The following is a 15,847-nucleotide window of genomic DNA, read 5'->3' as shown; positions in this document are numbered from 1 at the left end:
TGACACTGGAAGGTTTTCTTACACCTAGTGGGGTCCAGTGCAGGACCACAGATCCATTATACACATTTGCAGACTTATTAGCATTTTTATGCTCCTATATGTCATTGAATAGTAGTGGGGGTCATGTTCAATTTTTTTCGATAACAACAACAGCACAAACATAACAAAATATAAAAAATAAATAAATACAAATAAGCCGTTGCTAATAAAAAATAAACATTTTATTCTTCATAAAAACACAAAATTTAAATAAATATTTATATATAAAATCCATATGTATAATTGTAAAATATGCACACATTACGATAACGCATCTTCCTAAGGTTAGACAGGGGAGCGCTTATGTAAAAACCTGAGGCCGACAACTAGTGGAAAGTGGAAAGTAAAAAAAAAAAATAATAATTATACAATTTCTTCATATTATTAATTTTGGAAAATACTAATATTATAATAAATAATATTGAGGAGATGAAGTATCAGAATGCATAGGTGCCCCCCTTCCAGACCATGAGCAGGTTCTGTAACAGGAAGCCCAAATTAAAAAGTATCCCCAAAACCCCCAAAGTAACATTAAAGGGGTACTCACTGGCCATCGTTCGAAAGTAAATGTTCTGAACGCTGTTTTCGCGCTGCGGGGGTTGGTCACGCCCCGTAGTGGCATCATGGTCACACCCCCTCAATGCAAGTCAATGGGAGGGAGCGTGACGGCCGTCACACCCCCTTCCATAGACTTACATTGAGGGTGTGTGGCCGTGACGACACGGGGCAATGACGACCACAGCGCGAAAACAGCATTCAGATCATTTACTTCCGAGCGCTGGCCAGTGGAGTAACCCTTTAATGAATCTTCCCTGAGCCGCTGTCCCCTCTTTGGATGGTAAGAGGAAATTTAATGGGCCGTAACTTCCATTGGTTAAAGTGTTGACCCTTTCTTCGGAGTATACGTTGTGCTACAAGTCACTAGAAGACTTAGATCTCTAAAGTCCACGATAATAGCATTGAATGTTTTGTCTTGGATATGTAGACACGCTGAACACATGTAATAAAAGGGTAAATCCAATGAGCAATGTACTACCTATTAGTGTTGAGCAAGAATATTCGCAATGCGAAATTTTATCGCGAATTTTGGCACTTCGCGAATATTTAGAATATAGTGCTATATGTTCGTAATGATGAATTTTCGTTTTTTTTTTTTTATTTCACATGCGACTTTTTCTGCACATGAAAATTCGCATGGAAAAATAAGTGAACGAACATAGCGAAGATGTGAATTTCACGAACATGGGACAAATAATCGTCAATATATTCAAATATGGCCCCTGTCATTCATCCCTACTAGTGTTGAGCACGAATATTCGAAATGCTTATTTTTACCATGAATATCGGCACTTTTAGAATAGAGTGATATATATTCGTAATGAAGACTATTCGTTTGTTTTTTTCAGTAAATTTTAATGTGAATATTTATGCGAATATCGGCACTTTCAGACTGGACACTGATCCTCCCTTCCTTTAGGTGAAATATATAATTGCGCATGCGCACTATGCGAATTTAATTACGAAATTTTGCATGAAAAAAAGGAACTTTGCGAATATAGGACGAATATTCGTCCATATATTCGCAAAATATCACAAATTCGAATATAGCCCCTGCTGCTCATCAGTAATCACTACTGCCTAATGTAAACTGATATAATCACGTCTGGTGACCGAGAGTTCTACTTGACACCTACTTTGGTCCAACCAATACGAACGTTGGATTCACATTCTATTGCAACATTGGAAACTGGGCAAGGTGTGAACTCAATCATTGCTTGTATGGTGACCATAGAAACCTTCTAATTGACCATCTTTGGTTGTGGTTTCTTAAGAACATACACCTCAAGATAATTCAGGAGGCGGAACCGATGAGATTCTGGAAGTCACTTTAGAAGAACATAGGAGCAAAGGTGGTGCCAACAACCATTGTGAATGATTGAACCACCACAATGTCAGACTGGACTTCTTGGATAATACTTCTGGTGTTTTGTGCTCTTTCGGATTGACTCTTTCTTGTCTCTCATCCCTTGTCAGTTTTCAACGTCGTAGTAATCGGATCTCTTTCTGCAGCAGCGTCTGATCCAAAGCCAGTAGAGGGCGACCATGAGTAGCCAGTAGCCGGCATAAGCCGAAGCTCCGTAGATCAAGTAGTTTTTCTCAGCATCAACAAGTCTGCAGTCCGTACAAAGGGACATCATGATGATGGTGTAGAGAAGACCAGCAAAGAGCACTCCCCACCAAATGGACAGGGGTAGAAGAGGGATATAGTTGCCCACCATCTTCTTTCGTCCAGATGTTCCCCAGCTGCTCTTGTTCATAGTAAGAATGGCAAAGTACTTGGATGGAAGGAGGCCGGCCATATACAGGACAGCGTACAAAGACATGAATATCATGACCATGTTGCCTCGAAGGAAACATGCATACAAGGCTTTGACGGTTGCAATGATTTGGATGGTGAGGAGAACCCACATGATGTCCCACAGGTGGCAGCTGAAGAAGAGTTTTATTACTGTTGCTGTAACAAAAAATGGAAAGATGCCGGCGATGATGGATTCGTAGGTCATCCAGAGGTGGTGCTTGTGCCACCACAGAGCATTGTACAACCATTCCCGGAAGTAAGACTTGGTCCAACGGGTCTGTTGGTTGAGCCAACGCAGGAACTGGGCAGGAGTCTCTGAATAGCATTTTGATCTGGCAGTGTACCTGTGAGAAAAACATATTTCTTTAAGAAATGACCTTTGTTTTCTATTTTAAATTTATAAGTTTACACAAGTTACACAAGAATCCATCTTTGATTGGCTTTGGCTAAGTTCAAACCCTACACACCATTGTTATCTAAAAGTCCTTCAGCTTAAAAAATACTTAAAATCAAATCTATTTTAAACTCCGCCCCTAGACATCTTATCCCCTATCCAAAGGATCTCAGCTGTGGCACCCCAGACATCCTATGCACGGAGCGAACTTCACTCCACACCGGATGAATGGCGATGTGGAGGCTCATAATATCACGGCCACGCCCCTTTCGTGATGTCACAGCCATGCCCCCTCAATGTAAGTCTATGGGAGGGGGCATGGCTGTGATGTTACAATGGGTCGTGGCCGCGTCGTCATGAGCGGGATGCAGCCGTGACGTCAGGAGCCTCCAGCACTGCACCCGAGGCTCTAAATAAACACCTGGTGCAGCAGGGAGATTACGAGGGTCCCCAGTGGCAGGACCCCGGCAATCAGACATCTTAGCCCCTATCCTTTGGATAGGGGATAAGATGTCTAGAGGCAAAGTTCCCCTTTAATTGGGCTCCATATAGCCAAAAAATTATATGGATCACATTTTCTTTAGTACAACAGACCCATGGTGCCTTGGTACTCACTTAGTTGCGTAGCCAATACTGAGCATTCTGTTGGTCAAATGCCGATCATCTCCGAAAGTACAATGGGTTCCCAAAAACTTCTGGTTATACCATGACTCGAGGAAAGTCTGAAGAAGATCGTTTCGATAAAGACCTAAAATGAAAATAAAATAAATGATTTATTTATGCTGAAATGAATTTTGAGATATCTTCAGAGAAACCTGAGCCCACGGCGGCCATGTTTCATAGATGAGCATAGATCACGCATTGCCTTAGGCCTCTATGAGCTGCGTCTGCTTTTCAAAAGACCATAGAAGTTGGCCTGAGGCAAAGAACTAGAAACTCCAGTATCAGCCGAGAAATGTTGATCTTTTACATATAATTAGTCACTAAAGGGTTACTCCACTCGAAAAAAACAAAAACATTTTTCAAATCAACTGGTGCCAGAAAGTTAAACAGATTTGTAAATTACTTCTATTAAAAAATCTTAATCCTTCCAGTACTTGTCAACTGCTGTTGTGATCCACAGGAAGTTCTTTTCTTTTTGAATTTCCTTTCTTCCTAACCACAGTGCTCTCTGCTGACACCTCTGTCCATTTTTAGGAACTGTCCAGAGTAGGAGCAAATCCCCATAGCAAACCTCTCCTGCTCCGGACAGTTCCTAAAATCGACAGAGGTGTCAGCAGAGAGCACTGTGGTCAGGCAGAGAAGAAATCCAAAAAGAAAAGAACTTCCTGTGGATCATAACAGCAGCTGATAAGTACTGGAAGGATTAAGATTTTTAAATAGAAGTAATTTACAAATCTGTTTAACTTTCTGGCACCAGTTGATTTAAAAAAAAAAAAAAAAATGTTTTCCAGCGGAGTACCCCTTTAAGGCCATTTATAAAGGGGTCATGGCCAGTGCTGGATAACATCATATCGATAACCACATTAGACTTGTTGACTTGCTTGTTTGTTTCTAAAATCTCCATTATTTTTAGGTTAGTTCTCCTTATAATTGTTTGGTAACATTATTTGACCCCTGGAGAAAATATTACTGCTTAAAGTCCTTAAAGGGGTACTCCGGTGAAAACCTTTTTTCTTTTAAATCAACTGGTGGCAGAAAGTTAAACATATTTGGAAATTACTTCTATTAAAAAATCTTAATCCTTCCAGTACTTATGAGCTGCTGAATGCTACAGAGGAAATTCCTTACTTTTTGGAACACTGATGACATCACGAGCACAGTGCTCTCTGCTGACATCTCTGTCCATTTTAGCAACCATGCATAGCAGATGTATGCTAAGCGCAGCATGGTGGCTCAGTGGTTAGCACTGCTGCCTTGCAGTGCTGGGGAGTTGGGTTCAAATCCCACTAAGGACAACAATAAATAGTGTTATTATTATTGTAATAACGTCAGCAGAGAGAACTGTGCTCGTGATGTCATCAGAGAGCATTCCAAAAAGAAAAGAATTTCCTCTGTAGTATTTAGCAGCTTATAAGTACAGGAAGGATTAAGATTTTTTAATAGAAGTAATTTACAAATATGTTTAACTTTCTGCCACCAGTTGATTTAAAAGAAAAAAGGTTTTCACCGGAGTACCCCTTTAAAGGGGTACTCCACTGCCCCAACGTTCGGAACATTTTGTTCCGAATGCTGGGTGCGGGCTTCCTGACGTCACGACCTCGCCTCTCGTGATGTCACGCTACACCCCCTCAATGCAAGTCACACCACGCCTCCATCCATGCAAGTCTATGGGAGGGGGCGTGGCGGCTGTCACGCCCCCTCCCATAGACTTGCATTGGATGGGGGCGTGGTGTGACTTGCATTGAGGGGGCGTGGCGTGATGTCACAAGAGGCTCGATCGTGATGTCATGACGCCCGCATCCTTTAAGGGGGTTATCCATGGGTGGAAACACAGAGCCAATTTCTTCCAAAAACAGCTCCATCTCTGTCCTCAGGTGATGAAAGATGAAACGAGCCAAGTTGTAATACCACACACAAGCTGAGGACAGGGAGGTGCTGTTTTTGGAAAAAATTTGTGTTTCTATTCTTGGATAACCCCATTAAAATAAAGGATGTGGACAACCTGGGTCCCTATGTAGATAAAATATCCCCCCGAATATCCTTGGCTAGCTGAAGAGCAGAGTTAGACAGAATCGACCGAAAATGGGTTTTCCTCCTAAAATACTTTTAGGTGGGATAGGTGGGTACAACAGGATAGGTGATAAATGTGAAGGTGTTTAAAGGGGTACTCCAAAGGATAGGGGATAAGATGTCAGATCGCCGCAGTGCCGCTGCTGGGGACTCCGGGGATCACTGCTGCAGCACCCCGCCATCATTACTGCTCAGAGCGAGATCGCTCTGCACGTAATGACGGGCAATAGAGGGGCCAGAGAATCGTTACATCACGGCTCCGCCCCTCGTGAGGTCACGGCCCGCCCCCATCAATACAAGTCTATGGGAAGGGGGCGTGGTGGTCGTCACGCCCCCTGCCATAGACTTGCATTAAGGGGACGGGCCGTGATGTCATGAGGGGCGGAGCCATGACGTCACAATGCTCCGGCCCCTGTATCGCCCGTCATTACGCACAGAGCGAACTCGCTCTGTGCAGTAATGATGGCTGGGTGCCGCAGCGGCGATCCCCGGGGTCTTCAGCAGCGGGACCGCGGCGATCTAACATCTTATCCCCTATCCAAAGGATAGGGGACAAGATGCCAGGGGCGGAGTACCCCTTTAAACACTGTGATCCCACCAATCATGACAACAGAGGTTCCTGGGAGCCGGTTGATAATGTCCCGGCAGCACATCTATCATACCATTCACCGCTATAGGATGATCGGGATTGTGGAGCATGATCTCTATCCCGCAGCAGTGGATGGAGTACACCACCATTCCAGGGGCTGGGAGGAACTTTTTTTTCTCATGAATGGTGGAATTCCAGTGTTTGAAGGGGTACTCCAGTGGAAAACATTTTTTTTAAATCAACTGTTGCCAGAAATGTAAAGAGATTTGTAAATGACTTCTATAAAAAAAAATATCTTAATCTTTCCAGTACTTATGAGCTGCTGTATGCTCCACAGGAAGTTCTTTTCTTTTTTTAATTTCTTTCCAGTCTGACCACGGTGCATCTCAGGAACTGTCCAGAGCAGGAGAGGTTTGCTATGGGGATTTGCTCCTGCTCTGGACAGTTCCTGACATGGACAGAGGTGTCAGCAGAGAGCACTGTGGTCAGACAGAAAGGAAATTCAAAAAGAAACGAACTGCATGTGAAGCATACAGCAGCTGATAAGTACTGGAAGGGTTAAAAAATTAATAAAAGTGAATTATAAATCTGTTTAACTTTCTGTTACCAGTTGATTAAAAAAAAAATTGTTTTCCACTGGAGTACCCCTTAAAACACTCCGGCCCGACCTTCTGAGACATACTTGTCTTGGCATTGACGGCCTGCTCAGCCAATAACCATCTGAGGTGGGACACTGCAGCAGTTTGTGATTAGCTGAGTGGGCCATCACTGCCAAGATGAGTACGTCTCAGGGTGTTCAGCGTGGAAAGTCGGGCCTTGTTTTAGAGGTCTCCGGTAGTCCCAGAGGTTGGGTCCTCAGCGATCAGACACCTATGACACTCCTGTAGGTTAGGGATATGTATTTAAAATCCAGATAACTCCTTTATCTTACTAATTTCCTATATCTAAAAAGGTGGCACTGCAGGAGAAGGGTAAAATTGCGTAATCTATAGAAAGTAACTTAGCTCACCATAGTCTATAAAGACTTACCTAGAGGACCACTGATGCAGGAGACACAGTCGAAGTAGGACTGGCAAGCCCTTTCCACATTGAAGGCGATCCAATACCTCAGGCTGCTCATGAAACTAATGTAGGAATCTGAAAGGTTCAGGATGCGCACATCCCCTCCGACCGCTCCATATCGGTCATTAGATTCCAGGACCTTCACCAGCTCCACCGTGGCAAGAGGTTCTAGTTTTGTGTCTGAGTCGCAAACCTGTAGGTTCGAATAGAAATGTTACATTGTTTATAGGAATAAACAAACAAGTTACGAATCAATAAATATGCTAAATTTATTATAAACCTTTGTTCTATACATGTTGTTGATGTCAATGCCTTGGTTAGGACCAGTTCACCCGGCCGTTGTGCTCTGGTAAATGGAGCTCTGTCGGCCAGTCTATCGGAAAGACCTTCGGAATTGAGTAGAGAAAACAAAAGTGCATGTTCTCATTTTCTTCTCTGCTCAACTAATGTAAATTTCTGGGCACCCAACGGACTCCATTCAAATCAATTAGATCCATCAGGACCCAGTGGTGTCAGTTTTGCTCCAACCCGTACAGGGTCCGTTTGCCTTAGTTTTAGTAAAGAAAGGCTGCTACCTGCATTGTTTACCATGATCTATTTTTCTGAATAACGTCACAAGATGTCATAATTATTGGTTGTGTCAAAGTGGCCATTAAGATGCTATTACTCTTCCAGTGGGAACTATACAGAGCCCCAAGTGGCTGAGATCAGAGGGGTATTGGTAGAAGAGAACACTGTGTTAGATGTTCATTTAAAAAATTTCCCAAAAAAGTAGCTGGTTGTCTACAGAAGCAAAGCTTGAAACAAAATCTGTTAAGGGCCCCCGCCTACCACGTGCCATACATAACCTAGTGTCTTGTAGTGAAAAGACCTTTTGGGACCCCTGAGGAACAAAGGTCCAGGAGCGATGCTATGTTGGCACTCTATACATTCATCCCAAATTAGTTGGTCACTAAAAGTGTAGAATGTTTGTCTTACCTGGATGTAGTCTACGCTGTCTCCCAGAGCTTTGAAGGCCGTATACATGACTTCCCTCTTGCCACCCCATTTTTGCATGATGCACACACATCGCTTTGTCCGAATAAGAGTCTCAACCTCCAATCTGGTTGGATCTTCCATTTCGATTTCCATGTACATAGGCAACGGCTCTTCTTGCAATTGGTCACCAAAATGATCCTGCATCTCCATTCCTATGGTGTATGGCCCAGGGTTCCCTATGGTGTTATCATACTGAGTGTCTGCATTGATATTGTCATAGACAATATTTTGCCCTTGTGAATTTGATGCATTTTGATACGAATGGTCAAAGGGCAAGACGTCTCCAATACCAGGGAACTTTTCGGCTGTCTCTTTGTCCCAATGATGGTAGTTGTTCTTCCAGATGTACGTCCCTACGTCTTCTTTGGCAAAAACTTCTGTGAACATGTCCATCATATATTGGTCATCTTTACTGTTGCCGTCAATGACCATGATGATTCTGAGTTTGTCTGGGGGGTATTCCATGTTTTTGACAGACTCCAGGCACTCACGTAAGTAAACTGGATCTTCCTGGTAGGCAGATATTGTCAAGGCTACAGATTTAGTGTATGAGCAGGGGAGACCACCTCTTCTCATCTTTCTGTGCTCCAAAAAGGCAAAGAAACTCTGGATGATGAGATGGACTGAGAGGAAGGCACCATAGATCCCAAAGGCCATGATCTTAAACTCATCTGTAGCTAGGGGTATGCTGTCAATAAATGCCCATAATACTCCGGCCAGAACGATAAATGCGAAAGTGAAAGTCACTATCCTCCGAACTGCACCCACCCACGGGCGGTCATCTTTTTGTATATCGGCCATTTTGAAGGCCCTCGGCAATGAGAAATGTGTCTGCAAAGGAAAAATACAGTCATTATTTGAGGGGTACAGTTTGCATATAGAATTCCAGAACATTTTTTCAGTATACTATGTTATCTCAAAATCACACAAAAACTATCAATGGTAATCAAATTTATCAACCCATGGAGGCCTGGATATGGAGTCACACTCAAAATCAAAGTGGAAAACCGCACTACAGGCTGATCCAACATTATGTAATTTCCTTAAAACAAGTCAAAATGAGGCTCAGTAGTGTGTGTGGCCTCCACGTGCCCGTATGGCCTCCCTACAACGCCTGGGCATGATCCTGATGAGGTGGTGGATGGTCTCCTGAGGGATGTCCTCCCAGACCTGGACTAAAGCATCTGCCAACTCCTGGAAAGTCTGTGGTGCAACGTGTCATTGGTGACTGGACCAAGACGTTCCAGATGTGCTCAATCGGATTCAGGTCCATTGCATCAATGCCTTCCTCTTGCAGGAACTGCTGACACACTCCAGCCACCTGAGGTCTAGCATTGTCTTGTATTAGGAGGAACCCAGGGCCAACCGCACCAGCATATGGTCTCACAAGGGGTCTGAGGATCTCATCTTGGTACCTAATGGCAGTCAGGCTACCTCTAGCAAGCACATGGAGGGCTGTGCGGCCCCCCCAAAGAAATGCCACCCCACACCATTACTGACCCACCGCCAAACCGGTCATGCTGGAGGATGTTGCAGGCAGCACAATGTTCTCCTCAGCGTCTCCAGACTCTGTCACATGTGCTCAGTGTGAACCTGCTTTCATCTGTGAAGAGCACAGGGTGCCAGTGGCAAATGCCAAATGTCCTGCACAGTGTTGGGCTGTAAGCACAACCCCCACCTGTGGACGTTGGGCCCTCATACCACCCTCATGGAGTTTCTGACCGTTTGAGTGGACACATGCACATTTGTGGCCTGCTGGAGGTCATTTTGCAGGGCTCTGGCAGTGCTCCTCCTGCTCCTCCTTGCACAAAAGCGGAGGTAGTGGTCCTGCTGCTGGGTTGTTGCCCTCCTACGGCCTCCTCCACATCTCCTGATGTACTGGCCTCTCTCCTGGTAGCGCCTCCATGCTCTGGACACTGCGCTGACAGACACAGCAAACCTTCTTGCCACAGTTTGCATTGATGTGCCATCCTGGATGAGCTGCACTACCTGAGCCACTTGTGTGGGTTGTAGACTCCGTCTCATGTTACCACTAGAGTGAAAGCACCGCCAGCATTCAAAAGTGACCAAAACATCAGCCAGGAAGCATAGGAACTGAGAAGTGGTCTGTGGTTACCACCTGCAGAACCACTTCTTTATTGGGGGTGTCTTGCTAATTGCCTATAATTTCCACCTGTTGTCTGTTTCATGTGAAATTGATTGTCAATCAGTGTTCTTCCTGAGTGGACAGTGGGATCTCACACAAGTGTCAGTGACTTGGAGTTACATTGTGTTGTTTAAGTGTTCCCTTTATGTTTTTAAGCAGTGTATTTGGCTTATAGTAAATATTGATGAAGCTTCGCTGAAGTCTTCGATGTATGGGGATGGGTAACATCTATGAAGCTCAGTCGGCCGTACGTCCGTCTAAGCATAAAATGTTGTTGAGTCAGTAAAATTCCATGAACCAGTTCCAACATGTCTGGTTATTTTAGATATCATCTGATTTTTTTTTATTTTTTTTTACCTTTTTTACCCCGACAATAGATCCACCAATGACAGTTAACAAGGACTGGATTATAACAATGGTGTACCCTCATCCAGGATCTTCACCCCCTGTGGTGTCTACCCTCATCTACACCCTAGTGACCTGCCTTAAAGTAGTCATCAGTATTCAGTAGCCCTAAAACTACTCAGGTTGAGGGGATATATATTTCCCCAAAAAGCACTTTGACCATGCAGCTTGCCCCTATGGGGTCAATGATTGGGCCTCCACCAGTCAGTAAACCTTGGCAGCTGCTACTACTTTGTTGGCTGCAGATTTAGGTACTGTTATATAATACCGTTATGGAGCATAGTGCTGCAATGTTACTGTGGCACTTTATGGCTCCATACAGAACCATTATTATTTTGCCGTGTATGGTACAATTACTTGGGTAGCTGGTATTATTGAACAATATGACACTATTACATGGGCACTACATAGAACTACTGTTATTGAACAATATGACACTATTATATGGGCACTATATAGAACTGGTATTATTGGACAATATGACACTATTACATGGGCACTATATAGAACTGATATTATTGGACACTATGACACTATTATATGGGCACTATATAGAACTGGTATTATTGGACACTATGGCACTATTACATGGGCACTATATAGAACTGATATTATTGGACAATATGACACTATTATATGGGCACTATATAGAACTGATATTATTGGACACTATGACACTATTACATGGGCACTATATAGAACTGATATTATTGGACACTATGACACTATTATATGGGCACTATATAGAACTGATATTATTGGACACTATGACACTATTACATGGGCACTATATAGAACTGATATTATTGGACAATATGACACTATTATATGGGCACTATATAGAACTGATATTATTGGACACTATGACACTATTACATGGGCACTATATAGAACTGATATTATTGGACACTATGACACTATTACATGGGCACTATATAGAACTGATATTATTGAATACTATGACATTATTACATGGGCACAATATAGAACTGATATTATTGGACACTATGACACTATTACATGGGCACTATATAGAACTGATATTATTGAATACTATGACATTATTACATGGGCACAATATAGAACTGATATTATTGAATACTATGGCACTATTATATGGGCACTATATAGAACTGATATTATTGAATTCTATGACACTATTACATTGGCACTATATAGAACTGATATTATTGGACACTATGACACTATTACATGGGCACTATATAGAACTGATATTATTGAGTACTATGACACTATTACATGGGCACTATATAGAACTGATATTATTGGACACTATGACACTATTACATGGGCACTATATAGAACTGATATTATTGAGCACTATGACACTATTACATGGGCACTATATAGAACTGATATTATTGAGCACCGTTTGGAACTGTTAATTGCTATATGCAGCTGTTATTGAACGATTTACGGCACTATTGCTTGTTATTATAGAGCACTGTGACACTATTACTGGGGAACTGTATGAAACTGCTATGTCTTTAGCTTGAACTGTAAGACACTGTTAATATTGAACACTGTCGGGTACATCTGTGTGCACTATATTCAGCTGTTATTATTGCACACTTTATAGCACTATTACTTGGGCACTATATAGAGCAGATATTATTTAATATTGAATTACTGTGACCCTGTTATTATGTAACACTATAGGGCACTATTATTCTGGCACTTAATAAAGCTGTTATTATTGATCACTTTACTGTGCTATTACTTAGGCACTATATGGAACAGTTATTACTAACCACTGAATTACACTATTACAATGAACTTTAATAATGTAGCACTATATGGTACTATATTCAGCTGTTATTGTGCACGTTATGGAAATATTACTTGGGCACTATATGGAACAGTTATTTAACATTGAATTACACTATGACATTGCCATTATAATGAATGTTATTATTGAACACTATTATTTGGGCACTATATTTAGCTGTTATTATTATACACTTTACGGTGCTATTACTTGGGCACTATATGGAACAGTTATTAGTTATCAATGAATTACTCTATGACATTAACTTTATAATGCACTGTTATTATTGAGCACTGTATGGCACTATTATCAGGGCACTATAATGCACTGTTATTATTGAGCACTGTATGGCACTATTATCAGGGCACTATAATGCACGGTTATTATTGAGCACTGTATGGCACTATTATCAGGGCACTATAATGTACTGTTATTTTTGAGTACTGTATGGCACTATTATCAGGGCAGTGAGGGCACTATAATGTACTGTTATTATTGAGCACTGTATGGCACTATTATCAGGGCACTATAATGTACTGTTATTATTGAGCACTGTATGGCACTATTATCAGGGCACTATAATGTACTGTTATTATTGAGCACTGTATGGCACTATTATCAGGGCACTATAATGTACTGTTATTATTGAGCACTGTATGGCACTATTATCAGGGCACTATAATGCACTGTTATTATTGAGCACTGTATGGCACTATTATCAGGGCACTATAATGTACTGTTATTATTGAGCACTGTATGGCACTATTATCAGGGCACTATAATGTACTGTTATTATTGAGCACTGTATGGCACTATTATCAGGGCACTATAATGTACTGTTATTATTGAGCACTGTATGGCACAGTTATGTGGTCACAGTTTTCTAGTGGTTCTCCTGACCAGTCATTTTTTTACAGAGTTCTCTATAAATATGGCGTCAGGGCAGGTCCCCACAAGCCCCCACATATCTGGATCTGACAGTGATCTGTGGGTTTGGATATTATTTCAGTCACTTTGCCATTGCAGACGCGGATCAGACAGAAGTCTGAAGGACTGGTGCAGAACAGACATGGAAAGTATAAAAGTGATGAGAAATGATGTCATGCTGCGGATTCTCCGTTTTTATATATCGGCGCCCGCGATAATCCGAATGAGAGGTCAGTAAGAATGATCTGATACTGATCTGACATTAAATACTTATCATTAATAGTGCTACTATATATAAAAAGCTTTATATATACATCCTGGGACAGATATATGTGCAGATGAATTATATATATATCTATAATTAGCAATATAGAGAACAATATCTATCTATCGCTCATATTTATCTATTTCATATCTATCTATCTCATATCTATCTATCTCATATCTATCTATCTATCTATCTATCTCATATCTATCTATCTATCTCATATCTATCTCATATCTATCTATCTATCTCATATCTATCTCATATCTATCTATCTATCTATCTCATATCTATCTCATATCTATCTATCTCATATCTATCTATCTCATATCTATCTATCTATCTATCTGTATCATATCTATCTATCTAATATCTATCTCATATCTATCTATCTATCTCATATCTATCTATCTATCTATCTATCTATCTATCTATCTCATATCTATCTATCTATCTATCTATCTCATATATATCTATCTATCTCATATCTATCTATCTATCTATCTCATATCTATCTATCTCATATATATCTATCTATCTATCTCATATCTATCTATCTCATATCTATCTATCTCATATCTATCTATCTCATATCTATCTATCTATCTATCTATCTCATATCTATCTCATATATATCTATCTATCTCATATCTATCTATCTATCTATCTATCTATCTATCTCATATCTATCTATCTCATATCTATCTATCTATCTCATATATATCTATCTCATATCTATCTATCTCATATCTATCTATCTCATATCTATCTATCTCATATCTATCTATCTATCTATCTATCTATCTATCTCATATCTATCTATCTATCTCATATCTATCTCATATCTATCTATCTCATATCTATCTCATATCTATCTATCTATCTATCTATCTCATATCTATCTCATATCTATCTATCTATCTATCTATCTATCTATCTCATATCTATCTCATATCTATCTATCTCATATCTATCTCATATCTATCTATCTCATATCTATCTATCTATCTATCTATCTATCTATCTATCCATCTCTCATATACATATAATAGGAGGATTTCTCTTACCAGATCAGCCGAGTTGCTCCCCTTTCTTGCTCAGTCTCCCTGTGTGCTTCTTCTTTAATATAGCGGACACACCTTGCACATGTCATGACTACGTAATAGCTGAAATACGTCTTTTCTGTCCTCTCTGTGGAATGAGTCTAACAGGATTTTTTGACACAGACTCATATACCAAGTAATGTGCGGCTTCACTTATATTAGGAATTGGATATTATTAGTGTTATTATTGCTTTATTATTAGTGACCCCTGTACTAGGTGTGTGGCTCTCTGCAGGGGGTCCAGGTATTGTCCCCTACAGATCTATAGGTATAACCGGGGGCTCCTGAGGGCAGCCTGTATGGAGGACCTGCTAAAAGTCTGACTCTCTTTCTCAGTATATTAAAGTGTAACTCCGATGGTAAAAAGGTCACAGGAGACCGTTTTTAATCTCCTGGCAACTTTATACTTTGGGCGAATCCGCGCAGTTTGATTTTATGCTGTGCCTTCTTTATAGGTGTTTGACACTGCACGACAAAACTGCGCCAATTTGTAATAACACTGTTGTTTTCCACAAACCTGCTTGTTATTATGTGGGTTGTTTTTGGGCGTCTTTTTACCAGGATTTTTGCAGTGTTACTTGCAGCATGCTCCGCTGGACTCCATTTGGGGGGAGTATTTGGTGGTAAATTGTTTGGAAACTTTTGCGCGGTGGGTGAAAAAGTTGCAATTTTTTTGCACAACTTATTCAGACTGTATTGTGTATTGTATTTGTCGGGTTTCCAAAGCTCAAACCCACCACATTGTATGTGAAATCTAGAGAGAGGGAGGAAGGCGCCTCATGTGCGGGATCAGTAGATCTTGTTAGTGGGGGACGGTAATTCCCAAGCCGCTTACCAAAGTTGGTTGTGCGCCCACACACAACAAGGTAAAATGCAGAAGAAATATGAAAGAAGGTCCACTGCAGCCCTCCTGGGTAAGAGTAAAATCAAAACCGAATGACCATGGATTCAGGAGTTTTGTCTGGCGCAGAGAGGAACCATCAGCCTTCTCTTACCAG

The 15,847-nt window shown here is 41.2% G+C and overlaps 1 protein-coding gene across 1 annotated transcript; it reads right to left on the bottom strand.

Moving 5' to 3' along the window:
- Positions 1 to 1,341: 1,341 nt before the first annotated feature.
- On the bottom strand, positions 1,342 to 14,861 carry HAS1 (hyaluronan synthase 1). Its single transcript, XM_056543219.1, has 5 exons — positions 14,814 to 14,861; positions 8,155 to 9,045; positions 7,144 to 7,369; positions 3,408 to 3,540; positions 1,342 to 2,742 (listed from the first exon to the last, which is right to left on the bottom strand). The coding sequence occupies exons 2-5, from the start codon at positions 9,013 to 9,015 to the stop codon at positions 2,070 to 2,072; spliced, it is 1,893 nt and encodes a 630-aa protein (XP_056399194.1). The 5' UTR covers positions 9,016 to 9,045; positions 14,814 to 14,861; the 3' UTR covers positions 1,342 to 2,069.
- Positions 14,862 to 15,847: the final 986 nt, after the last annotated feature.

The sequence above is a fragment of the Hyla sarda genome, chromosome 10 (genome assembly GCF_029499605.1).
Source record: "Hyla sarda isolate aHylSar1 chromosome 10, aHylSar1.hap1, whole genome shotgun sequence".
NCBI lineage: Eukaryota > Metazoa > Chordata > Amphibia > Anura > Hylidae > Hyla > Hyla sarda.
Note: the sequence above shows the minus strand (reverse complement) of the source record. Positions and strands in the feature narration are given on the sequence as shown.

What these genes read in the sequence shown, in the direction of transcription:
- HAS1 (XM_056543219.1), bottom strand. Translation starts at nt 9,015, where the DNA reads ATGGCCGATATACAAAAAGATGACCGCCCGTGGGTGGGTGCAGTTCGG. An exon ending in CTGCATCAGTGGTCCTCTAG is followed by an intron (nt 3,541 to 7,143) that starts GTAAGTCTTTAT and finishes TTTTCATTTTAG; the next exon opens with GTCTTTATCGAAACGATCTT. An exon ending in AGTATTGGCTACGCAACTAA is followed by an intron (nt 2,743 to 3,407) that starts GTGAGTACCAAG and finishes TTTTTCTCACAG; the next exon opens with GTACACTGCCAGATCAAAAT.